General features: G+C 41.5%; 1 protein-coding gene across 1 annotated transcript in view; it reads right to left on the reverse strand.

Annotated features, from left to right (window-relative positions):
- The window catches only part of RSPH3 (radial spoke head 3), a 44,134-nt gene extending 17,570 nt beyond the window's left edge, over positions 1-26,564 (reverse strand). The window contains exons 1-7 of the mRNA XM_070767278.1: positions 26,451-26,564; positions 16,556-16,736; positions 14,151-14,296; positions 10,270-10,473; positions 8,642-8,804; positions 6,907-6,993; positions 5,032-5,125 (exon numbers count right to left, since the gene is read on the reverse strand). Of these exons, the coding sequence (XP_070623379.1) occupies positions 5,032-5,125; positions 6,907-6,993; positions 8,642-8,804; positions 10,270-10,473; positions 14,151-14,296; positions 16,556-16,736; positions 26,451-26,564 (989 nt within the window). The remainder of the gene's footprint in view (positions 1-5,031; positions 5,126-6,906; positions 6,994-8,641; positions 8,805-10,269; positions 10,474-14,150; positions 14,297-16,555; positions 16,737-26,450) is intronic.
- Between the last annotated feature and the right edge of the window lie 1,091 nt (positions 26,565-27,655).

Here is a 27,655-nt window from a genome sequence, read left to right on the forward strand (position 1 = left end):
TTTAGATACAGTATTTAAATACAGTATTTACAATTTTAGATATATATATATTTTTAAAAAACCTGCCGATCGAGTTCGGCGGGCTGTTTAAATCTGCCGATCGACTTCCTCAGAAACCCGCGATGAAGTGAAGCCGCAGTAGGTGAAGCGCGGTATAGCGAGGGACTACTGTATCTGATTTTAGCCACATACTATTCTCTTGGTATAACATATAAGGAGCAATCTCCAGCTTAATGCTTTTCTGGTGTTTTGGAGTACATTCCTGTTATCTAGCCAATGTGGCCTTTGGTTATATCAGTTGATGATGGTACTTAGTGCCAGATTTGAGGTTACAACCAGAGCTGCCGGTTCTGAAAATCCACTCCAAACGAAATAAGAAAGCTACATATTTTACCACCTTTCATCATTGTTGTCCATTAATTTTTAGCTATTCCCACCAATGAAGATGTGTGTGTGTGTGTGTGTGATTTGCAATCAGATTGGTTTTAATTCTGAAGGAAACATACACTGCTCAAAATGTATTTCAGATAAGTGACACCAAATGACCAGTACTAAAAGATATTGAGGCTGTATTCCCATAAATCCATGGGACTTCTGTGAGTCTTCTTGGTCTTTCTGAGCAGGCATGCCTCATGCAGTTAATGAATAACACAACGTCAGCCATCCAGAAAAGGAACTGCATGCTTAAGAACACTGAAGTATAGTGTGCTTCTAATAATTTTACTGACATCTAGTGGCAACACTTCCAGAAAGTCTTGAGAAATTATTAATGTAGAATTAGAATTTCATTAAGGGCAAGACTCAGTCACGGTTAAAAAGGAATAAAATGCATTAATTCTTATGGATGTTTGCTAAGTATCTCAATTTTTTTACTTCTGTTATTCCTTAATTCCCCCCCCCCAAATTTTTGTTATAAAAATCTATCCTATATTATCCTCCTTAGCAAATTCAATTGGATGCAGCAAAATGTAATTAATGCAAAAATTTGAAAATCTACAGGTAGTCTTTGACTGATGTCCACAATACAGCTCAAAGTTTTGTTCGTAAGTCACTGCAGTCAATAAGTTGAAGCACTACATGAGATAGGACTTGATTTTACAAATGTGTTAATGACAATTGTAAAATGAGTCATTGACATTTCATTTTTCACATTTCTGTATGGCCTATCTTCCTCAAAGAGTAAGGTGTTAGAATAGAATAGAATAGAATAGAAAAGAACCGAACAGAATAATTTATTGGCCAAGTGTGATTGCACACACGAGGAATTTGTCTTAGGTATATTTTCTCTCAGTGTACATATGGAGAATAAAATTAAGTAAATCAGCAATTACAGTGCTATATTTTATCAAATATACAACCTGGTCTCCATGATTTCTTGGAAACAAGAATGGAATAGCCAACCTAACAACAACCATCCACAGTGGGCTAATTTGCAGATAGGACAACCTTTTCATATAATATAATGAAGCGATTGCTTCAAGGTTTTTTTTACTAGAGGTAGGAACTATTTGAATGAGGCAGCCCTTCTCGGTGTAGGGGTAGTATTGCTTTTGGCTAGCCAGTAGTGCACCGAAGTTGCTCTTTGACCCCAATCAGACATGGATGGTGATGGAGAGCATTGAAAGAAACTGATGCTCTCTAACCCTTTGATCATGTACAAAGATATGGGAGTTTTTAAAAGATATAGTACAGGTTCAAGTGAGCTTGTCAGGATTACAGTGTACATTGGGGTGTGCAACCATGGCTACTTTAAGACTTGTGGTCTTCAACTCCCAGAATTCCCCATTCCCCAGCATGGATGGCTGAGGAATTATGGGAGTTGAAGTCCACCAGTCTTAAAGTAGCCAAGATTGGTCCAAACTGTGTGAAATTTTCACTAGGATGATGGCCTAGAAGATCCATGATGGTGAACTTTTGGCATGCGAAGCCATATCAGAGGGTACATGAGATGTTGCCTTATGTCAGCTGCAGTGCACATGAGTTGGGTTTTTGGCCTTGGGGAAGGCAGATTCACCCTCCAGAGGTTTCAGGAAACAAAAACCCTCCAGAGGTTTCAGGAAACAAAAAACGGGCAAACTGGAATTTTGGAAAAACAGACTTCCGGTTTCCCATTATGCTGTTTTCTGCACTCTGGGGCTTTAGGAAGCTTCCCTGAAGGCTCTGGAGTGTGAAAAACAGCATAACAGGCAAAATGGAAGTCCATTTTTTGAACTTCCGGTTTGCCCATTTGGCCATTTTTTCACCGTCCCAGGTTTTAGTGAGGCCTGTACACATGCGCAGGGATGGGGGAGATTGTGTGGATGCGCAGGGACAGCCCAGGGGTGCACTTGCATGGAGGATGAGGGAATGGGTGTGGGCATGTGCACGCATACACATTCTTTTGGCACATGAACCAAAAAAGGTTCGCCATCACTGGCCTAGATGTTATCTCCTTGTAGGACTATTTTTTCCCTAATTACCTGAATCTTTGTGCATTAGGTTGTAGACATCCTCTTTATTGTCTCATCAAAGGTCTTCTGAAATGGTGGAAGGTCTTAAGCATAAAACTTATCAGGAAAGACTTAATGAACTTGGTCTGTATAGTTTGGAGCAGTGATTTTCAACGTTTTGTGAGTTGCGGCACATTTTTTACATTTACAAAATCCTGTGGTCCGCCACCAACCAAAATGACACATATTATACATATAGTTATTGTGATGCATTGCATATCGCCCTCTGCGGGGGCCTCTTATAAAACGAAAAAGGTCAAATATCTATATACCCCATCAGGATAGACATTTTCAGGGTGGGTGGAAAAGTATAGTGTCTGAGCAGCAGTCCCCTTGGAACTGGGTGGCATAGAAGTATAAATAAATAAATAAATAAATAAATAAATAAATAAATAAATAAATAAATAAATAAATACATACATACATACATACATACATACATACATGCATACATACATACATAAATACATAAATACATAAATAAAATAAATCCCTACTTTTTTATTAAAAGAAATTGTTAATAAAACAAAACAAAACTCTATTATTATTAAAACTAAAACAACCAGCAAATCCAAAAACATAACTATTAATAAAAACAGGTGAGAACTGGTTTTTTTTCCTGTTATTATTTAAATGCTTTTACCATATGCTTTAAATCAAGAGTCACTTCTCTCTCTGTTTCTTTCTCTTTCCTGTCATTCTCTGCCTCAATCATTTTCTCATTTCTCTTCCCCCCTTTTTTTCTATCATTTCTCTCTCCCTCTCTCTTCCTTCCACTCCTCTCTCTCTCTTGCTTTCTTCCTCTCTCTCACTCTCTTCCTTCCTCTCTCCTCTCTCACTCTTTTTTTCTTGCGCTCTCTCACTCTCTCTTCCTTCCACTTTTTTCTCTTTCTCTCTTTTCCTTCCTTCCCCTCTTCCCCTCCCCCTCTTTCTCCCTCTCTCCCTTTATATTTATCTCTTCCTTCCTTCCTCTCTTCCTCCCTTTCTCTCTCCCTCTCATTCACTTTTCTCTCCCTTCCTTCCCTCCCTCTCTCCTTCTTTCCTCTCCTTTTTCCCTCCCTCTCTTTCCTTTCTCTCCATGTCTCTGGCTTTGCTGACCGGCACAAGGCTCAAGCCAGCTGCCGGGGAAAGCCAGGAAGGTCCTCCTCCCCCCCCCAGCCGAAAACACAACGGAGGTCTTCCGCCACCAGCTTGAGCCTCGCGTTGCTCCACCCCGCTTCACCTGTCATCCTGGACCTCCGTTGTGTTTTCGGGGGAGAGCGGCAGCAAAGCCCTGTGCCGGCCAGGAAAGCCAGCTTTGCTTTCCGTGAAAGCAGCGCGCCTTTTAAACACGCTTTCTTGCAACTCTTTCCTGGGCAGGGGGGGGAGGAGGCCACTCCCCCCCCAGGAAAGAGGTGCAGGAAAGCAGCGTGTTTAAAAGGCGTGCTGCTTTCACGGAAAGCAAAGCCGGCTTTCCTGGCCGGCACAGGGCTTTCCTGCCACTCCCCCCCAAAACACAACGGAGGATGACAGGCAGGACGAAGCGGGGTGGAGCAACGCGAGGCTCAAGCAGGCAGCTTCCGCGCTTTTCTTTCGTCAGAAGAGGAGGAGAGGGGGCGGATCGGGTGGGCGGGGGGCAGCGCCTTCTACTGCTGGCGCCTCCCCGCCCCCCGTGGGCTGGCAGAGGGATGGGGACTTCGCGCCCGTGGAAAAGGGTGCGCGGGGGGGGGGTATTTTGGGGCGTGCACGTGCTCATGCGCGCAGCCTACGGGGAACGGTGGTTTCAACTACTTGCCACAGCCACACAATGACAAGTGTGTGGCAGCCCAAGCAGGGACCTTCCTGGGTGTGGATGAGATGCGGCCTGGTATAGGTTCATCACTAGTGGTCAGGATGAATCCTAGAAGGTGATTGGTCAGTGAGCGTTCCCTGTGCTTCCATTCTTCCATTCTCCATTCTTCCTGTCGCTGATAGCTGGAGGGATTGTAAGGGGAATGTTTATGTTTGGATGGAGGTGGCTGGCGGCCGGCCGGATAAATGGCCTCCTCGGGCCGTATCTGGCATGCGGGCCATAGTTTAATTTCCCCACGGCACACTTGACCATGTTTCACGGCACACTACTGTGCCGCGGCACACTGGTTGAAAAACACTGGTCTGGAGGACAGAAGGGAAAGGGGGGACGTGATTGAAACATTCAAATATGTTAAAGGGTAAAATAAGGTTCAGGAGGGAAGTGTTTTTAATAGAAAGTGAACACAAGAACAAGGGGGCACAATCTGAGGTTAGTTGGGGGAAAGATCAGAAGCAACGTGAGAAAATATTATTTTACTGAAAGATTAGTAGATGCTTGGAACAAACTTCTAGCAGATGTCATTGCTAAATCCACAGTAACTGAATTTAAACATGCCTGGGATACACATATATCCATCCTGAGATAAAATACAGGAAATATTATAAGGGCAGACTAGATGGACCATGAAATCTTTTTCTGCCGTCAATCTTCTATGTTTCTATGTTTTTAAAGCAACAGCAGCATTCCTGGAAAATTCATCTGATGACTGACCTGATTTTAGATGCTTTAAACTGGTGATACTTCTGTAGTAGTTGATTTTCCTCAAAGCGTTCCAATCTCTTTCTGACCACCTTATTAATTAAGTCTGCAAAAATAATTACCTTATATTAACATTTACCTGAGTAGATAATCTCTTAACTGTAAAAATAGCTTCAGTTTTGAAACTGTATTTTGCTTCAGCAACATAGACTCAGGATACAAATAATTAAGGAAAGCAATAAAAGTGAATAAAAAAAGGCAAGGGCATAATTTGAATGCGACAAGGACAGCAGGGTAATGCTGAAATGAATGTTCAGAAAAAAACCAGATAGATGGAAACCAGAGATTGGTTCCTTCCAGTTCCTCCCGGTTTGCCTGAATCGGTAGTGACTTGCTGCTGATGTCATGATGACATCACAGAACTGGTTCAGTCTGTACTGATCCGTGGGTGATGCCATTTAAATTTTTTTTTTAAATTGATTTTTTTTTAAATTTTGAATTTTTTTCTTCTGAGCATGTGCAGAAAGTGAGTTTCTGGCACTGCGCATGCAGTTGTCATCTTGCTTTTGGCTTCATCTCTTTTTTTTGATTTTTTAAATTTCTGATTTATTTACTTTTTTCTTTCTTCTGAGCATGTGCAGAAGCCGAGTCTCTGGCACTGTACATGTAGTCGACATCTTGTTTTCGGCGTTAATTTTTTTTAAAATTTTCTTCTTCTTCTTCTGAGCATGTGCAGAAGCTGAGTTTCCAGCACTGTGCATGTAGTCACCATCTTGTTTTTGACTCCCCCCCCCGTTTTTTTTGGCACGGTGGATGCATGCGTGCAAAACAGGCATATGCCCACATGGCGCACAAGCAAACAAACCAGCAGCAAAGTAAGTTTGAACCCACCCCTGATGGAAACTAAAGTTGTTGCTGCTGTATCTTTGGGTTCTTTTGTGTTTTCCAAGCAATTATGCAATAGATATGTGTAGAATATCAGGCAAGAAACTCCTTAGAGTTTCACACCACAATTTTCAATCTAGAGGTAACACAACATAAGCAGGCAAGAAACCAAAAATGTCACCCCAAACACGCCACCTTCTTGGTCTTTAGATCTTACACAACTTAAAGCCAGTTGCGCCATGACATACAGTAGTTATGTGCTACTGCAAGATTACCAAAGGTTCACATGTAAATTCTTAGGTATTTCAAATGGAAGATTATTAACTGCCAGGGATTAAATTTGAGAGAGAGAGAGAGAAAGAGGAAGGGGGAGGAAGGGAGGGAGAGGGAGGGAGGGAGAAAAGGAGGGAGGGAGAAAGAGAGAGAGAGATAGAGAGAGAGAGAGAGAGAGAAAGAGGAAGGGAGAGGGAGGGAGGGAGGGAAGGAGGGAGTGAGAGAGAGAGAGAAAGAGAGAGAGAGAGAAAGAGGAAGGGAGAGGGAGGGAGGGAGGGAAGGAGAGAGAGAGAAAGAGGGAAGGAGGGAGGGAGGGAGAGAGAGAGAGAGAGAGAGAGAGAGATTGTGCCCAATATGAATACTGTACTACGAAAATTATATGATGCCATTTTGCCCAAATGAAATCAGCTCAGGGCACTATGATGACCATATGTTTTTATAATACTTTGTTTAATACTTTCCCTTTTCTGCCTTATTAAATGCATGACAAAAATATTGGATGGGATTGTGGAAGCTATGACCAAGGCTCTTGGTAGTTCACACAGTTAGTTGTGCACTCCTGTATTAAAGCAAGCATTGAGTTCTGGCCATTATACTAGTGTCCTTTCCTCCAATTTTTATACAATTCAGATGTTCAAAATATTAATTGCCCAGGCATCATATTGATTTGGCTCTTCTCCAAGCAGCAGGAGAGACTCCTGGATAGCCAGAACATTTCATCATACTTACAATCTAGCATTATTCTTCCTAGAAGCTTCTTCTGCAGTCGGCGTTCTACACGGACCATCACGTATGGAAGGAATCTTTTCTCAATATCTATGCAAAGTACCAGAGGAAAACAAGCATTATACAGTGCTGTGGTTTTTAAATAGGCAGAAAACTCCTGTGTCCACTAAAGTACAATGGCCGATTCTTTAGAAATTGTGATAAATAAAATTACTACTTATCAGGTTAGTATTTTTTTATACATTATCTAGATAATTTTATGTGTGAAGCCAAATGAAAAAAAAAGAAGAAATATAGCATGATCCTGGATGTAATTACTTGGCGATATATCCATTCCGCTTCATTAACTTTCTTCCCAAATACACAATAATTTTTCTCAGGTTAGCTAACTATGCTGTGCTATTTCTTTATTTCCTTTTGCATTTTAGATATGTACTATTTTTTTTTACAAATAATTTAGTGTTTTAAGTAATTTTTAATTTATTCAGAGAACTGACTACTAGTGGATTAAAAGTTTAATAGTATGGCTACTTAATACATATTTAAAAAATATGATTATTATTTATTAGATTTGTATGCCGCCGAAGACTCGGGGCAGTACAAAATTGGTGTGTGTTTTTGTATTTATCAGCATTATCATTCATTAAGAAAATATTTCTAACTGTAAAATACTAAGGACTCTTACTCTGACAGAAGTGTTACGCTTGAAAATAGTACTGATTCACAATATCCAGGAGGAGGACTTTTTTGTATACTTTTTTTGAACTAACCAGGAATAGGTTCTATTTACCTTCTCTACCTTTAGGGTATAATAAATGTTTGTAGTTTATTGATGCTATAATCATATATTTAAATCAAAGTAACCTTATGCTTATCAACTTGAAAATTTTAGATATCACAGCTAATATTGATGCAAATCTTTTTATTTTTAAGGGTTTAAATGCTTTTAAAATAATACTACCCCTTAGTCAACATTATGTAAATATCACTGTTAATTATATACATCAAGTTTTTTGTGAGCCTAATCACTACATAAGATAGATTTTCTCCATGGCATTCTATCCCTGGACAAAGATCACTGACATAATATAATAATAACAACAATATTAATGGTTTGGGATCAAGCAACATATTTTCCCCATCTAAATTTCCTCACTGCTTAAAAATAAATGACTGAGGCTTGTGGTATTGTATGGATTATCCTTCTTTAGAGATTAGGCGAAATGATTAAAAGAACTTAAAGCCCCTTTCAGCTTTGGCTGCTGCTGTTTTTACTGTAGTCTAAGTATCAGCTTAAGACACTTCTGCTTAACTATCAAGGTTCTTGGGTAATTATATTACTTGCCAGTTTAAGCTACTCATTTAATTCTTACTGTAGGGGGGGGGGGGTTCTTTTAATGTCATCCATATTGTATATAGTTTATCAGGGTTAATTTAAAAAAAAACTTTCTAAGATATTAAAAGACAGTCATATGAATTTATCAAGCAAAACACCACATGCAATCCTGTTAATCCCCTTGAGAATTTTTTTTAAAATGTAAAGAAAATTTAAAAAATACTTATCAAGCAACACATGAACAAGAGAAATACTGTCCTAGCCAAGCCTTTTAAAATATTCTACACATTTGGGTTTGGCACATTTGGGGGGCAAGGGGGGGCAAGTGTTATCGCATAGGATGATTTAAGGCATTACAGATATGGATTTTAAAAATTTATTTCCAATACGAATGACACTTACCACGTTGTATTTCATCATAGAAAAATCCTTTATTTCGAAGGCTAAAAAAGGCTGAAGGAATCAGATCTTCCAGATATTGGAAAGAAAATATCTGGGCTGCCACTTTGTTAGACACCATTGCTCTTTTTTCCAGTATTTTATATTGCTGGGCCTTGCGACGTTCCTTTAAATAATCATCAATTTTTCCATGTGACTTTTAGTAATGCGGATACTTTTACATAATATATAAAACATGCAGACTTTTCCCTTTCCCTTTATTTTTAAGTATTTTTGCAATTTGTTGATTCCAAACAAAAAAAACAACTTCTGCTGAAAGTGATTATTGTATTTTGATTGTCTTTGTTAATGTTTATATGCAGGGGTGGGCAGCAGGCAGGACAGGGTGGAACACAGTTCCACCGGCGAAAATGAAGATGCGTGCGCAGCTCCAGCTGATCGGTGGCTGTCACTTCCTAGATTACTGGTTTCAGCTTGGCTCTCCTCCCCCCCCGCTGCTGCTGCTGCATCTGCGCTCAGTGCTTTTTCCTCTTTCCTCCTTCCTAGCCTCGGACAAGCTTCCCTCTCTCCTGCCCAGCTCCCCTCCAGCCTCATGCGGCCACCTCCCGTCTAAGGTGCAAGCAGAAAGCATGGGTGGAAGTGGCGCTGGCATCATTTATACTTCAAGCAGCACCCGTTCACCTAGCTACCAGCCTGAGGTCGGGAGAGGGGGATGCATGGGAAACACAAAGCAAATTGTTACCCTAGCGAGACAATATCATGTCTCCCCTGGTCCTTCTTTTCATTAAACTAGCCATGCCCAGTTCCTGCAACCATTCTTCAAATGTTTTAGCCTCCAGTCCTCTAGGTATCTCTAATTTTAAGAGTGGGATGAAAACATTTTGATGTTCAAGGGAAAGGATGAGATGGCACCCACCCTCAATGCCTTGTTTAAAAAAAATGCTACAGCAAAATACGTAAGCATCAAAGTAAGCTACTAAGTGTTCTGGTTTCTGGTAGAAATTTAGCAATTACAAATAACTCTTATTAAATGCATCATTTCATGAATAAAGAAACTCCATTTATTTCTCTGCTCTCCTGTAATTCAAACACATTCTATACAGCACTCGGTCCGTTATCTCTCTCTTAGCTGCATTTCTCACATTCCTCCTTCTGCTTCACTTAACAAGATTTATTTTCCTAACAGCATAACTTTGAAAAACAGTAGCATGGACTGATAACAATACAAAATACTTTGGCTTACTTTAGCGTGGCAAAAACACATCCATTCTGCCTTTCGGAACATTGAAACTCCACCCTTCTTCTCCACTGACCCCCTGATGTGCCAAATACATTACTACAATATTTAACCCATTCCTCTCCTTAATATCTTCTTCCAGACCTCTGCTCTCTACGTTTCTGGACCCTTCTGAATTTAGGGTTAACCCAGCGAGCATCTGATTCTCCCTCGCTAGATCCTGAACTCATAGCCCCATCCTGTGGCTGGCCTCCCACCTGTTCTACTACCTGTAACCCCGGCCCCCCACTAATTCATAAACACTATCTGAATCTGAGTACTCAATATCTTCATCATCCTCCAACTGATCAGGAGTATGTACAACACTAAGCAATGGTTTCTACAACAATTCTACCTTCTCCTCATTGTGTCGCCGTTCTTCTTCTTCTAGGCGTTGCATTTCAGCCTTCTCTGCATTGCGCAATTCCAGATAGGCATATTGGTGTGCCAGAAGGTTGTTAAGATCCTCTTCTTCCATGACTTCAAGCAAAGCTTGCTCCAAGGTTTTCCCTACCAACACTTCAAGCATCGGTTTAACTTCAATGTCAAAGTTAAAGAGCTGAGGGTTAAAAAAAGAGAGTGAAATGAATGCTGTGCAATATCCTTCTACTCCATGATCGGAGACAAGAAAATATATTCTTTTGTTCAGGTCATAGACAAGCCTTTCATTTGTTAAAAGCAGAGAATCACTCTTGTAAAGGAGAATATTTGTAATTCAGGGTGGAAATGTGTTAGTACTATGTGGTTTATCTACATGACTATTCCATTGTAAGGACTACTGTGCATAGTAAGAACTATGGGTTCTAATGTTTGTATGTATATATATTGAGTAAGGTTTGCATTGTATATGTATTGAGAATATTGATTGCTGTATTTGTGAACGACTAAGACTGTTACTGACTGTGATATTTGCCTAATGTAAATAATATTTGAACATTTAATGGATGTGGGTCTGGTTATTTGAAGTCCTGCTCATATCTCTGGAATATTAGCTGGATATCTGCAGAAAAAACACATATATATATATATATATATATATATATATATATATATATATATATATATATATATATATAACTCAAAACATATATTGAGTTATAACTCAATAAGAGATAAAGTTGAGTATAGAATAGCAGAAAAGTTATAGATAGATAAGTTTAAAATTTGGGCGGGTGAACGGCAGACCTATATTAAGAGTTTGTGCTATAAATATTCTCAATATATAATTGAGAATATTTATAGCACAAACTCTTAATATAGGTCTGCCGTTCACCCGCCCAAATTTTAATGTTTTTGTTGTTACTGCACATTGTCAATGTTGTGGTTCAGCCTGAGGCTGCTCAGGGACCGGCTGTGTCTCTGCTGGCTCCATGCCTGGAGGAGGAGGACAGCGAAGAGGAGGGGGCTGAGCAGTCGGACGGGGGAGGGGAAAGTCAGGAATGGAATGAAGGAGAACAGCATGAGAGCCCTGGGGGGGGGCTCTCCCCAGCCAGTAGCTCGGAGTCATTAGGGGATGAAGCACAAGCCATCATTGACTTGCGACAGAGACGTTCAGATCAAAGAAAGGAGCAATTAAAGAAGTATTATCAGCACTGACTTAGGAACAGCTGGGCTTGGGTGTGGTCCTCCTTAGCAGGGTTTAAAAGGCAGGCAAGCCCTTGAAGCCATGTGGAGTGTTATCATTTGGAGTTACGGTGTCCTGCTTTGTTCTTGACGTCTCTGTTCCTGGCTTGTGGCCCAGCAGTTTGGAAGACCCGTGGAAGGTGTAGGTCTGCTATCTACAGCCTCGTCTTGGCAGCAAGAATCCTGTATTGCTGCATGGACTTTTGCCTTCGTGGATATATTTGAAGATACAGCGTTTTCCTGTTTGTAAGGACATTTTCTGTTACCTGTGTTTTTCTTGAATTTTATAAACTGCCTTTGCCTTTTACTGGTGTGTCTGGCTTTTCTTTTTGGGTTGGTCTTGGCTTCCGGAGTGACCCAGACAGAACAGTCAATTGATGTTTGTAAGTTGTTATGTTCATTGTATATAGTCTTGTAAATAAAATGTATAACTAAAAACAAAACAAAACAAAGGTCTGTCTTGCATGCACACCCTCCTGACCCCACCACAGTCAGCCAAGGAGTTGCGAGAGTGGGAGGAGGGTGTCCTGAAAAGAAGCCTCCACCAGGGGGGGCTGTGTTCCTCAATCAGTGCCAGAGAATCAGCCCCGGCTGCTTCTCCATTCCTGCCATCACCAGGTGAGGGAGGGGAGGGCAAGGCCAATTAGTGATGGGACAGGGAGCCACAGCAGAGGGTCCAAAGAGCTGCGGATTGCTGACCCCCAACCTTGGATAAGAGGGGGAAACGTGTATCCCTCCAGATGTTCTAAGTTACAATCCTCCGCTTCCCAAATTAGTGGTCATGATAATAGTAGATATGAAAATCATCTGGGCAAATATAAGTATCTCACTCCAGGTCTAGAAGTAAACAACGTTGACATAGATAGATGTCCTTTGTCAATGATGGCAACCCTTTTTTTCCCTTGGTTGCTGAAAGAGTGTGTGGATATGCTATCACACATGTTTGAGTGGCAAAACCCACAATTCAATGCCCGGGGAGGGCAAAAACAGGTTCTCTCATCCCCTGGAGACCTTCTGGAGGCCGGGAATGCCCTGTTTCCCAACTTCTGGTGGGCCCAGTAGGCTCATGTTTTACCCTCCCCAGGCTCCAAAGACTTCCCTGGAGCCAGGGGAGGGTAAAAACATCCTCCACATCCTCCTGGAGGCTCTCTGGATGCCAAAAACATCCTCCCAGATCCTCTGTGTGATCCAAAAATCAGCTGGCTGGCACATACATGCACGTTGGAGCTGAGCTAGGGCAATGGCTTGTGTACCAGCAGAGATGGCGCCACGTGCCACCTGTGGCACCCGTGCCATAGATTTATCATCACTGTCCTCTGAGAAGTACTTTCCTTTTGCTTGAATTTTCCCACAACCCAGAGATCACGACCTCAGAAGATGTTTTGTTATTATGATTTCTCCATCAGGAATTGCAGTTCGGAATATACACCATTTTTATTTGTCTTTATTGCTGTCTTTGGGCAACCAGTTCTGGCAATGATTATGGGCACCATTAGGGCAGCTCCTTCAGTACTTGTATCTGATCATGCTCAGATGCTTTAAACATGCTGAGAGTATAAATATAATTATTATAATAATAATTAATAATAATTTATTAGATTTGTATGCTGCACCTCTCAGAGGACTCGGAGCGGCTCACAACAACAATACACAATGTACAAATTCTAATGTTAAAAAACAATTAAAAACCCTTATTATAAAAAACAATCACACAACCTAACAAACCATACATTAAAAAACATAGCAGCTAAGGGGTGTATCAGTTTCCCCATGCCTGACGACATAGGTGGGTTTTTAGGAGCTTGCGAAAGGCAAGGAGGGTGGGGGCAGTCCTAATCTCTGGGGGGAGTTGATTCCAGAGGGCCGGGGCCACCACAGAGAAGGCTCTTCCCCTGGGTCCCGCCAGACGGCATTGTTTAGTCGACGGGACCCGGAGAAGGCCAACTCTGTGGGACAAATATTAGATATAGCAAATATCTAATATAGCAAATATAACAAATATTGTTAGGAAAGCAGGTTCAACAATGATTTTTCTAGAGGATCTGCTAGATGCCTAGAGGTCATATTGTGTCAGATGCTGCTTTCCTTGCTTTATAATTGCTAAAACCTTAGGGACAGGTCCTTATGGGTACATTGCTCCCCCCACCCCAAATTAGCTGTCTCCCATTTTCTTGTAAGCATCTCTCTCAGGCTTACAGAGTTTTATGTATGGTGTGCTTGTGTTGTATGGTTTTTTAAATGATGGGTTTTTAGATGCTTTCTTTTAATTATTAGATTTGTTACACTGTACATTGTTTTTATTATTGTTGTGAGCCGCCCCGAGTCTATGGAGAGAGAAATAATAGTAATAATAATAATAATAATAATAATAATAATAATTATTATTATTATTATCATCATCATCATCTCGATGTGTCATGTACTGGTCATGTCCACACCAGGTATAGCAAAGGGAGAAAAAGTCATGATACATCATGTGACAACACTGTGATACTATGAGTTTGATGCCTCTGTTCTAAAGCTTCTAAAATTAGGAATTTTAAAAGATGTATTTGGCAGAAAAACCCATTATCTCTTGGATCATCTAGAATAATATTGAAATATTGTGGGTACCTCTCCTTCTTCAATTTGGGTCGCTACATCAGCCCCAGACTTCTGTGGGATGAACACTGGGGTGGGTGGCCTTTCTATAAAAACATCTGTTTGACACTCCGTGTCAACTGTAATAATACGATTCGAAATCTCTTCCAGGTACAATTCTGAAAAATAAAACTCATGGAAATCTGTCTTGAAAGTCTTCATATTCCTAGGCTCTATCTGTGGTTTCTAGAACAGCCACTAAAAAAAATGTAGATTTCTTTTTATTTTATTTGCAGGTATATTTGTGGATTGCATTTAAAAACCCATATAAAATGGTGGCCTTAATCATACAGTCATGGTTACTACATACATTTTTTTTAATCCACCCTCTTGAGAATATCCATCATTAGAACAGTCCTCTTGCCCAGAATATATGACAATATATAAGGGCCCAAAGAGTTGGCCTTCTCCAGGTCCTGTCTGCCAAACAATGTCAGTTGGCGGGACCTCAGAGAAGAGACTTCTCCGTGGTGACTCCAACCCTTTAGAACCAACTGCCCCCAGAAATCTGCACTATCTCCACCCTACCGGTCTTCTGGGAAGCTGTTAAGACCTGGCTTTTCCGGCAGGATGTTTTTTTTAATGTCATTACTGTTTTATTGTATTTTTGGTTTTTATTATTAGATTTTAACTTTTTTATTGTTGTATTTATTTCTACTGTTAACCACTCAGAGTCCGTTTTGGAGTGAGTGGCATATAAATACAATAAATAAATATATGCACAGTATTGACAGTACTGTTGACTGAAGTAACTTGTTGCTTTAAGGTGATTTGTTGTTCATTAAAAAGCAAGTGTTGAAATTACAGTGGTACCTCTACCTAAGAATGCCTCTACTTAAGAACTTTTCTATATAAGAACCTGGAGTTCAAGATTTTTTTGGCCTCTTCTTAAGAACCATTTTCTACTTAAGACTCTGAGCCTGGAAAAATATCCCAGGCAATTTGAGGGTGGCACAAAGACCCGGCCAGTTTCCTGTCATTCACCTTTTAAACCTGGTCATCTTGGGCTTTTATGGGATGCCAGAGAAGCCTTTTGGTGGCACTTAAAGAGGCTTTGGCAGTCCAGAGTGAACAAAGCCTTTTCCTTTCTCTGGGTGCTTGGAGAGGGATTAAGCCTCTGCCAGCGCCCAAAGAAAAGAAATGCTCCCGGAGCATCTGGGCATGGAAAGGCAAAAGAGGGTGCTTCACCACGGCCGAATCAACTTGGCTTCAGCCAAACCAAGGAGTCACCACTGTGAAGGAAAGGCACCGGCTACAAAGCGAGTGAGTGAGTGAGAGAAGAGGGGAGCCCTTCAGCATGGGAAGGAAGAGGAATCAGGTAGCAGCAGCAGCAGCTGCCATCTTTCGGTCAAAGGAGTGGGAGGTTCCCCCCTCTTGCCTGCCTGGGTTTCTCTCTCTGGTGCAGTGTATGGGAGGCAGCCTCACGCTGGGTATATGGGAGGTGTGTACTCCTCCTCACCGCCTCAGAGTCCCTCTATTTTTTTTAAGCCTTAAAGTTTGGATTTTTTGAATTCCCCTCACCCCACCTTCTTCCTTCGGCAGCGACTGTCCTCCTCCTCTTCTTCCTCCTCCTCCCACTCAAATTCCAAGCTCTTATTTCTTTCCTAATGGGTGTGCACGCATTATTTGTTTTTACATTGATTCCTAATGGAAAAATTGCTTCTACTTACAAACTTTTCTACTTAAGAACCTGGTCACGGAACACATTAAGTTCTTAAATAGAGGTACCAAAGTATTAACATGATTGTTAATATTAAAAAAACAAGAATAACACTATGTGTTAAATGTATCCTATTGCATTGGCATCCTTAAGAAGAGCCATGCTGAATCAGGCCAAAGCCCATCCAGTCCAGCATTCTATGTCACACAATGGCCCACCAATTGTACATGGGGATCTTGAGTGGAAAGAGAAGGCAAAACCCTCCCTTTCCCTGGACTCCCAACAAATGGTACCCCAATAAATGGTACCCAAATTGTTCAGTCTCGAAAGACCATGGTATCATGCTCTGGGAAGCCTATGTCCTATAGTGCATGTATCTTATAGTGAATATGTTTAGGACGTCATCTTGAAAATGACTTGCAGTTATGTAAAGTGCAGAGAAGGCTAATAGGAAAGACAAAACCTTTAATCCAGATGGGCCCTGGAAGGTGTTAGAATGGGATATGTAATAGCATAAACCCTAGCAATATGCTCCTTTTTTACTGTCATGAAAAGAAATATAAAATGTAAGAAAAATCAGGAAAGTTGAAAAGAAAAGGGGAAATTTCTTTATGGTCCAATGGCCATTATTTGGGTGGAAATATCTGCTCAGCAGAGTTTTCTTCATCTCAAGTCTATAAATCATTTTATAATTAGTTGATGCTGTCTGATGCTTTACCTGTCTGTATTTCACTGCGATCTCCAACATCCATAAGTTCTGGTGCATGGATCTCAAGCTCTTTCTTTGATTCCTTCCATTGAAGCACTTTCTCGTAAGCTGAAATGGATTCCTTCCGTTCAATCCTTTTTTTGCGAACTTCATGTCGCTTCTTGACTTCAGCAGGTTCAGGTTCCGGACTCTGAAGAGAAAGGGGAAGAATTCTCTGCTATTTTACATTATGTTCTTTCTTAATTTATTTATTACTTATATTTGTATGCCGCCCCTCTCCGAAGACTCGAAGACTTAATGTCTTATGTGTAGCTGGGTTTTCATTCAAGAGATCATGGGAGTATACACTGTGATCCCATTTCCTATCTTCCCCCCATAACAACAACCCTCAGAAGTAGGTTGGGTTGAGAGACAGAATGTTAAAGTCTCCCATGGTTGAGAGTAGATCTGAACCTTGATCTCTTTGCTTCTAATCCAACTATATCACACTGAGTCTCAGACTGAAAACTATATTGTATGGTACTGTACTGAATTGTATATTGTATTGTATTGTATTGTAGAGTAGAGTAGAGTAGAGTAGAGTAGAGTAGAGTAGAGTAGAATAGAATAGAATAGAATAGAATAGAATAGAATAGAATTCTTTATTGGCCAAGTGTGATTGGAGACACAAGGAATTTTTTCTTTGGTGCATATGCTCTATATTCTATTCTATTCTATTCTACCATTTAATATTATATCGCATTATAATAATATTTTCACAGACTTAAAATATAGTCCCCTTATAGTCCCCAAGAAACTCTGCTGACAGTATCATTGTATTGTTTCTTCTTTACTCTCTTTGGTTGCTGTTATCTCCCTCTCTTGTGTATGAAAGCAGCATAAGAGCAGTTTTCACAAATGTTATCCAACGCAACAGCACAAAATACAATATAGAATTAACATGTTTACATATAGTGTTGGGATCATCACACACATCTTTGAACTATCCTAATGGCCCTTCATTCAGTATCCTTTGCTGGCATTTAGTAGGCAACACATTTGCTTGTCAAGTACGTACTGGTAATATACAAAGATATAACAATGTTTATAAACATTAGGACAGAGGGCGGATGGAAGGCACTCTGGTGCACTTATGCACACCCCTTACTGACCTCTTAGGAATCGGGAGAAGTCAACAGTGGATAGTCTAAGGGTAAATTTTGGGGGTTAGGTGATGATACTACAGAGTCAGGTAGTGACTTCCATACATCAACTACTCGGTTACTAAAGTCGTATTTGCTGCAGTTGAATTTTGGAGTAGTTTACTTTAAGTTTGTACCTGTTGTGTGCTTGTGTGTTGTTGTGGTTGAAGCAGTTGTTGACAGGAAGGACATTATAAAAGATGATTTTATGAGCTATGTTTAGGTCATGTTTAAGGTGACATAGTTCTAAGCTTTCTAAACCTAGGATTGTAAGTCTAGTTGCGTAGGGTATTCTATTGCGAGTGAAGGAGTGCAGGGCTCTTCTAGTAAAGTATCTCTGGACATTTTCTAGAGTGTTTATGTCTGAAATGCAATGTGGGTTACAGACAGATGAGCTGTATTCAAGGATTAGTCTGGTGAAAGTTTTGTATGCTCTGGTTAGTACTGTGAGATTACTGGAGCAGAAGCTACGTAGGATTAGGTTAACAACTCTTGAAGCATTTTTGGCAATGTTGTTGCAGTGGGCTTTGATATTACTATTCCAAGTCCTTTTACAAAGTGAGGGGTGTCTGTAAGGTCTTGTCTATTCAACTTGTTTTTGGTATTCTGATTTTTTTTTTTTGCCAATGTGTAGGACAGAGCATTTGTTGGTTGAAATTTGGAGTTGCCAATGTTTGACCATTCAGACACAAAGTCAAGGTCTCACGCAATGATGCTGAGCAGCTGCTCTTCCACAGGTGGGAGAGGAGAGGACCAACATGTCACAGATGACCGATAGAATAAACTGAGCCTTTTCAAACTATACGGAGAGCTACAGACACACAATGTAAGGCAGGGCTATCAAACTCATGTTGTTGCAGCATCAACTTGTGATGTATCGGGACTTCCCCTCCTTTGCTAAATCAGGTGGGGGCAGGGGCAGCACATGATGCATCTGGCCCACAGCTGTGAGTTTGACACCCCTGTAAAGTAAGTTCGTAAGGAATTAAACCTTGCAGAATTCTTCAGGAGGTTATTCTTGAGTAAGGCCTTTGCGACTGAAATACAATCACCTTCAAACTATATTCCATATTTACAGAACATTAATGACGTCCAACAAAAGTCAAGACACATAAGTCCATCAAGTTTTTATCTCGCTTCATTCATAGTATCCATAATTAACCAATGTATCGGATACTGAGCTCCTCTATCATTCTTCAGGAATGGAGTGACTTCCTAAAACACGAATAGCATAGTATTCCTTGGCATCATGGACAACATTAGATTACATTGATTGGATTAAAACAGGGTTGATGCTATTATGTTTTACATATTAATACAGTTTTCATGTTCCTTCATTAACTGCCTTAGGCATGTCTACTTGCAAGTACCAAAAAGATCCATGAATCCTGATAATTGATAGGACTAGAGCTTTAGGATATTTCATTTAGTGGTTATGTTAGGATTATTATTGTTGTATCCTGAAATGGCTACCTTGTAACGCTGTAAATAGTTTGTTCCTCTTTTCCAGCGCCGTCTGAGCCCAAGCAGGAAGTCGCTCCTGATTGGCTCAGACGCGGCCGGCTCTCGCTTTGGCGGGAACCGCAAAAGTATAAAAGAAGCGGCTTCTCCCTGCAGAGCCAGTCGGTACTCGCTGAATTGTCACTTTACCTTGCTGAGCTGTCACTTATTCTCTGAGCTGAATAAAAGTACCGATTGCTCAAACCCTGTCTCTGGGTCTACTTCACTGGCGACGAACGAACGGAAGAACTTCGCGTGCAACATGGACAAAATCCAGATCGGCCAGGCTCCAGAACTTTTCGATGCCGAGAAAATGACTTGGGACGAATACATGGCCACCTTCGAGATATTCCTCGAGGCGGCGGGAATGCAGGACGCCGGAGCCGATCGCAGACGGGCTATTTTTCTAAACTACTGCGGCGCAGAGATCCGTAGACTTGCCCAGACTCTCACCGAACCAGAACAAGCAAGAGCCACAGCGTGGGACGTCCTTCAACAGAAACTAGCGAGCCATTTCAAACCAACCAGACCAGCCGTGGTTTACCGGCATCAATTTCACATGATGGCTCAGAGAGAAACCGAGTCGATAAGCCAATTCACAACGCGGCTTCGAACGGTACTCGCTCAATGCAAGTTTCAAGATCCGGAAGCTCGCCTCACCGACGCCTTGATTTTCGGCATGAAAAACCACACAGTGAGAAGTAAACTCCTCACCGAAGATGAGCCGACTCTACAAACCGTAATCAAATTAGCGCAAACCGCGGAAGCAGCCGACGCAGCGGCAAGAGAATTAAAAGAGCACGGAAGGCGAGAAACCATTGCCAAAATCGACGCCGAGTCTCCCAGCGCCATGGGAACAGACGTCCGCGACCAGCTAACTAGCAACGGGGACGACTGCCTCCTCCTGCAAGACCAACCGAGACACCCTAGAGCTACTCATCCAGCCCCCTGCGCGGGCTGCCGGGGAAATCACCAGCGCCATCGATGCCCGTTCCGCGACACCATTTGCCGCCGTTGCAACCGGAGAGGCCACATCGCCATCGCATGCAGGGCAACGGCACCAGAAGAAACTTTTGCCACACAACAATACCAGCGACCCCAAAACCACCCCCCCCAATCGCGAGAAAGGAGACCGTTCCGCAACTCGGGTCAAAGGAATTACCCCACCGCTAACCGAGACTACAATAGAGGTAACTCTCAATATTCCGTGAATAACACGGCAACCAAAAAGGGGGCTAAAATTGTTATCTCGTTGTTGCTAAATAACCAGCCTTGCTCAATGGAGCTAGATACGGGTTCGAGATATACCATCATGCCCTGGGAAAAATTTAAGCTATATATGCCTAATGTGTCTGAGGCTGACCTAATTCAAACCTCTTTGGTGATCAGAGACTTCCAAGGGGGGGTAATCTCGGTCCTGGGAACTGCAAATGTACCTATTGTATTTAAGAATGTCAAATGTACCCTTCCCATGCTTATTGTGACGGGGGCCAAACACTCCCTGCTAGGGCTAGCATGGATGGAACCGTTGGGGATTGAAATTTCGGGTGTGTGTAATGTAAACTGTGATATTATGCCTAACTTTGTGAAAGAGTTCCCTGAAGTGTTCAGCCCCACCTTAGGATCGTATAAGGGAACCCCCATATCTTTCTCTATTGACCCCAAGGTCCCACCAGTTAGACTGAAACCTCGCAGGGTTCCCCTCCCGCTTCTCCCCAAGCTAGACTTACAGCTGGACAAACTCATTAGTCAAGGTATCTTGGTCCCTGTGGAACAGGGGCCATGGGAAACTCCCATAGTGACACCCCTGAAGCCAGATGGCTCCTTAAGAGTTTGCGCTGATTACAAATCAACCCTGAATAAGGCACTCCAACACCACCCCTACCCCATTCCGGTTGTGCAACAACTCTTACACTCCCTGGGGGAAGGGAAAAGGTTCGCAAAGATCGACCTGGCGCAGGCTTACCAGCAACTTCCGGTCGATGAACAAACAGCAAACGCTCAAACAATTGTAACGCACAGGGGGGCTTTCAAATGCACGAGGTTACAGTTTGGGGTGAGCATAGCCCCAGGGATATTCCAGAGCATCATGGAACGCCTATTGTCAGGGGTAGATGGGGCCATCCCATATTTTGATGACATCTTAATTGCAGGGGAAAACCAGGAACAAGTGAACAAAAGAATAAGGGAAGTACTTAAGAGGCTACAGGACAAAGGGTTACGAATCAAGCCTGATAAATGTGTCTGGGGAACTAACAGTATTGAATTCCTAGGATATAAAATAGATAAGGAAGGTATCCACCCCACAACTGAGAAGCTGAGAGCAATTAGAGAAGCCCCAGAGCCACGAGATAAGAGTGAGTTGCAAGCATTTTTGGGCCTCCTTAATTTTTATTCCGTTTTTTTAAAGCAGAAGGCAACAGTAGCAGAGCCTCTCCATCGTTTACTCCAGAAGGAAGCCCGCTGGACATGGGGGAAAATTGAACGTGAAGCCTTTGCTCAAATAAAAAATTTACTAACTTCTAAAAGTGTAGTAGTCCAATATAGTGCCTCACTACCCATTAGGCTCACGTGCGACGCTTCGCCGTACGGCATAGGAGGAGTCCTAGCTCACGTTCTACCTAATCAGACAGAGGCCCCAATAGCATTTTTTTCAAGAACCATGACCAGCACGGAGAGAAATTATAGCCAGTTAGACAAGGAGGCTCTGGCATTAGTGGCAGGGGTAAAGAAGTTTCACAATTACATTTTTGGAAGAAACTTTGAGCTAGTCACTGACCACAAACCCCTACTAGGCCTGCTAGCCCCCAACAAGCCCACTCCACCTTTTATGTCTCCAAGACTAATCAGATGGGCCCTTTTCCTCTCTGGGTATCAGTATGAGCTCACCCACAAGGGGGGGAAGGAAATCAATCATGCAGACGGCCTCAGCAGATGCCCCATAGCAGACTTGGTAGAAGACCCTGTTCCAACCACAGACGTGCTAATGATAGAACTCGAGGAAAACCCACTAACCACAGCAAAAGAGGTAGCTGCACACACGCAGCAAGACCAAATCCTGAAACAAGTAGTGAACTGTGTTCTAAAGGGATGGCAAAATGATATTGTTAAACCTGAATTGTGTGATTTTAAGAACAAAAGGCTTGAATTGTCATATGTAAAAGGTTGTTTGCTGTGGGGGGATAGAGTGATCATCCCCAAACGCCTAAGGGAAAAGGTACTCAGAATGTTACACGTGGGCCATCCTGGGATTGTCAGGATGAAGAGCCTAGCAAGGGGGCATTTATGGTGGCCAGGGCTTGATGCTGATATTGAAAGTTGGGTTTCAAAGTGTGACCCGTGCCAAGAGTCTAGGCCCAATCCCCCCAAAACAACTCCGGCTGAGTGGGAACAGCCTGCTGGCCCTTGGTCTAGGATCCACATTGATTTTGCTGGCCCAGTGGGGTCTCAGTATTTCCTAATAGTGGTTGATGCTTTCTCCAAATGGTTGGAAATAATAGCAATGAACAACATAACCACAAGTGCCACTATCAAGGTATTGAGCAGACTGTTTGCATCCCATGGTTGCCCTGATCTATTGGTGTCTGACAATGGACCACAACTAACAGCCAGGCAATTCGAATTATTCCTAGATGGCCTGGGGGTCAGACATGCCCTCATCTCGCCTTACTCGCCCTGGGCTAACGGGTTGGCAGAACGTTACGTAAGGGTGGCAAAAGAGGCATTGCACAGGTCAGGCCCTGGAGATGTGCAACAGAACTTGGACCAATTCTTATTAACCCAGCACATTACCCCTAACTCGCACACACATGTAAGCCCTGCAGAGTTATTGATGGGGAGAAAGTTGAGGTCACCACTAGACAGGTTAAACCCAAGGTTCTGTTTGAATAATAACCAAATGTGCATAAAACCAGAAAGAGAAATGTATTTGGGTCAAAATGTATATGTAAAATGTTTTGATGGAAATGTAAACTGGATGAAGGGAATTATTGTTAAGCAAAATGCACCCAAAACTTATATTGTTAAACTGGAGGATGGTCGTTTGTGGAAACGACACATAGACCACATTCGGAAACGAACTGAAAACCAATTACAACAACCCGCTGACTCGGACTCTCCCCCTTCAACAGACTTTTATACATTGCCCGAACTAAGAAACACGCAGAGAGACTTATCGGGCCCGGGGGAACCATCCAGCGACGCCGAGCCATCCTCGTCCTCCGAGGCCTTCGTTGGGCCCGCCAGGCCTAGTCCGCCGCACCGGGAGAGCAGCGGCGAGCCATCCTCCACAGTCAGTGGCGAAGGAGAAAATGGACTGCGCAGGTCAGCGCGAGAGTCTCGAAGGCCTCACCGATTGGACGACTTCGTCACGTGGCTTTCTTGATGGATGGGTCCAACTATGAGGGGAGGGGTGTTGTATCCTGAAATGGCTACCTTGTAACGCTGTAAATAGTTTGTTCCTCTTTTCCAGCGCCGTCTGAGCCCAAGCAGGAAGTCGCTCCTGATTGGCTCAGACGCGGCCGGCTCTCGCTTTGGCGGGAACCGCAAAAGTATAAAAGAAGCGGCTTCTCCCTGCAGAGCCAGTCGGTACTCGCTGAATTGTCACTTTACCTTGCTGAGCTGTCACTTATTCTCTGAGCTGAATAAAAGTACCGATTGCTCAAACCCTGTCTCTGGGTCTACTTCAATTATTGTGACAGATATTTTGAGTAGTGGGCATTTACTTCAGAATTAAAGTCTCCTTCCTCTTGGGATCTGCATTTGACCTATAGTTCATGCGTTGCTGACTCCAGAAGTACATCTAATATATAAATATGACATTGGGGGAAAGATCAAAATATGACAGTTGGGGGAAAGATCAAAAGCAACATGAGAAAATATTATTTTACTGAAAGAGTAGTAGATCCTTGGAACAAACTTCCAGCAGACGTGGTAGATAAATCCACAGTAACTGAATTTAAACATGCCTGGGATAAACATATATCCATCCTAAGATAAAATACAGAAAATAGTATAAGGGCAGACTAGATGGACCATGGGGTCTTTTTCTGCCGTCAGACTTCTATGTTTCTATGTTTCTATTACTAGTTAGATTGCTTTAGTGCAGATGAAATAGAATATACAGTATACAGGAGAGAGAGTAGAGGGAGGGAAATAGGAAAGAGGGAGGAAGGAAGGGAGAGAGGGAGGAAAGGAGGGAGAGAGGGGAGAGAGAGATAGAGAGAGATATATCAAGCCCTATAAATATGTAAACATGTCTGGCTCAGCATTCAAATTCTAGTCTTTTCCTCCTACCTATTTTTGAGTCAATGGACATTCTTCACCTCAGGTTGGGAGAGATATTCCAACTTTACACATGTTGGAATAATCCTCAATGGGATTATGGAATATGGTTTGTCAACCAGTTACAAATCCATCTGATGGTAATGCTCACTATCCCATATTTGTCTAGATTATCCAAAAGTAGGTTGTGATCTACCTTGTCAAATGTCTTACTAAAATCTAAATACATCCATGGCATTTTGCTGAGCTACTAATTTAGTCACTTTGTCAAAGAATGAAATAAAATTTGTTTGGCATGATCTGTTTTTAACAAACTCATATTGGCTACTGGTTGTAATTTTATTTGTTTCTAGATGTGTAAAAATTTGTTTCTAGATCATTTTGATATTATTATAATGATTATAATTAGATATTTATTTGTTTCTGGATATTTGTTTATAGGTATTTAAGAAAGCTGTTGAGGATGGAAATGCATTTCTTCAATGATAAATCTATGCATGAAGATAACTCAATGAGCAGCACATGTGAATTTAGTACCACCACATCCCTCATAAATACACATACTTCAGCAATAACATTCTAGCATCCCCATAATTAAAAGAGATTAAAATATTTATAAGAAAAGGAACCTACCCAGGATAACATCTGCATAGCATATGTGTTTCCTCGGACCACTCTACGATCATACATGATGTTCCCATAGCTACCTGACCCTTCTCTGTAATTCATAAAGTTAAGAAGAATTAAGAATATATCAATGTCTCAAAAATACTACCAATTAAGGATTTATGAAAGAGACACCAAAAATATAGAACTTCAATCCAATAAATGTTATCAGGCTTTGTGATAGAGCTAAATTCTCATACGAAATAGGAGCCATTTTAAAATGTAGAATGTAAATGGGATTTCTATGAATTCAGTTTTAGATTGCCTACTTTGGAAACTTTCCCTACATCTGGTTACTAGTACCTGATATTTTCAGAAAAAACAAGAAATGGAAGAGTGATTTTGTGAAGCAGCTGCTCTAAACCAAGCTTTGGCATCTCCCGTGGAAATGAATTGTACTTTGGGTTTTAGTGATGGTAGTGCTTCCAAATAAAAAGACTCGGAGCCGCCCCAAGTCTTTGGAGAGGGGCGGCACGCAAATCTAATAAAAAATTATTATTATTATTATTATTATTATTATTATTATTATTATTATTATAACTCAATTGGTTCCCCCCCAATTCTCAATCTTCCCCCCAGAGTCTCAATCACATGGTCCAATCAGCATACAGTCCTGTTGCTAGATGACCTCAGTTTCCAGGACACCTGCATGAATGTCCTTGAATCCCAGGGAAAATAATTTTATTTAGGCTACAGCATCCCATAATCTGTGCACATGATCTCCCCAGCCCCTTCACTCCAGGCTGTGTCAACCCTAAAGCAGTGAGAAAAGAAACCTCCATAGAATCTACAAAAAAGAAAATGGCCACAGTTCAGCCAACTTCAGGGTTGACATTGTCTTTCAAAGAGGTATTCACCTGTAACACACAATAAGATGCATTTGTTAAATGTAACATGAATAATAGCTAGGTCAATAGAACTAATTATCCTTTCTTCAGTTTGCAACGCTCTGTCCCAAATGGTAGGGGTTTTTTTTCCTCAATAATAGAAAGACATAACATAAAATTATCCAGTGTATGGTGCTGCTGTTATCTGGAATAAGCATTCCAATAAAAGGAAACGATCTTGATAATTTTATATACAGCCAAGAGTATATTTAACAGAATAAATTTAACGCTCATGTGAATGCAAGATTAGAGTTTGAAAACTCCAATTGGCAAGTCAGGGGAAAAAATAAAAATAATATAGAGACGAAGGCTTGACTAGGCTGAGTCAGATTCATAATTGGGTTAGATGTTGAGTCCAAGGCTGTAAAGTTAAGTGTCATTACTCACTGAGCATTGTTTAAGCAGTGGTCTTGATACCGCTTTCTGCTGGGTACCACTCGGGGATGGCTGCTGTAGGTGTAGGTTTCTTGCATCCTCCTGGTTGAGAACCGCTGAGGTCATGCTGGGTCTAAGCTACCATGGGTTCCAAGAGAGATTACAAAGACTTAGTAGCATTGTGGAACAATCTACCCTGCCTGCTATTGTTATGCGATGAGGAATTCCATCCCTAACAACAGTTGTCAAGGTAAACTAATCCCAGATCAGGGAGTAAGGATGATTGACTGGAATTATTTGAATGTTCCCAATACATACGCTCTTCCCTGCATTAAAAAAAAGAGACAGAATATATTCTATTCCAAAATGATTTCACTTGACTTAGTCAAGTTGCAGTGCTTGTGGAATTCACATCATGTCTTGTGTAGCACCAAGGAATTGTGACTTGCATTTAAACCCCTAGTTCCCAATGTGGGGCCCACACCCAACAGGGGGGCAATTTCATTTTTAATGGGGGCGGTAGTATAGTTCTTGTCTTCTTCACCTTCCTTTTGTCTTTCAAAACATTCAGATATTCTACTTAGATTTCTGTTTTTTTTTAACCATTCTAAGTGCTGGAATGTTTCATAAGGCACTCATTTTAAAGGTCTGATGCCTTTAATATTTTTAGTAATTATTACCAAATGCAGTTTTTTAAATGAACAAGCCTGGTTTGATGCTCATACCAATTAAGCAGAATGGACAGGGAAAAAAATGAAATTATGCTACTGGTTGCATTTACACGTCAGAAATACATTTTTTTTAATGGTTACTTATGAGAATCTAACCACAAGATGTCACTTTTATCCTTGTTGGTGTCATAGTCATGTGCTTTAGATTGCAAGATACTGAGAAGCAAACCACAGTGCCGATATTGTATTAAAATTCTGGCTACATTTGCAAAACAGAAGCAGAAAAATAAGGACTGAATGATGAACACAATAATCAGATTAATGTGAAAAGCTTAGCAGTCGAGTGGTACCTCTACCTAAGAACGCCTCTACTTACAAACTTTTCTAGATAAGAACCGGGTGTTCAGGATTTTTTTTTGCCTCTTCTCAAGAACCATTTTCTACTTACAAACTCAAACCTCTGAAACTGTAACCAGAAAAGGCAGGGAGAAACCTCCGTGGGGCCTCTCTAGGAATCTCCAGGGAGGAAACAGGGCCAGAAAAGGC

This window comes from Erythrolamprus reginae, chromosome 1 (assembly GCF_031021105.1).
Source record: "Erythrolamprus reginae isolate rEryReg1 chromosome 1, rEryReg1.hap1, whole genome shotgun sequence".
Classification (NCBI taxonomy): Eukaryota; Metazoa; Chordata; class Lepidosauria; order Squamata; family Dipsadidae; genus Erythrolamprus; species Erythrolamprus reginae.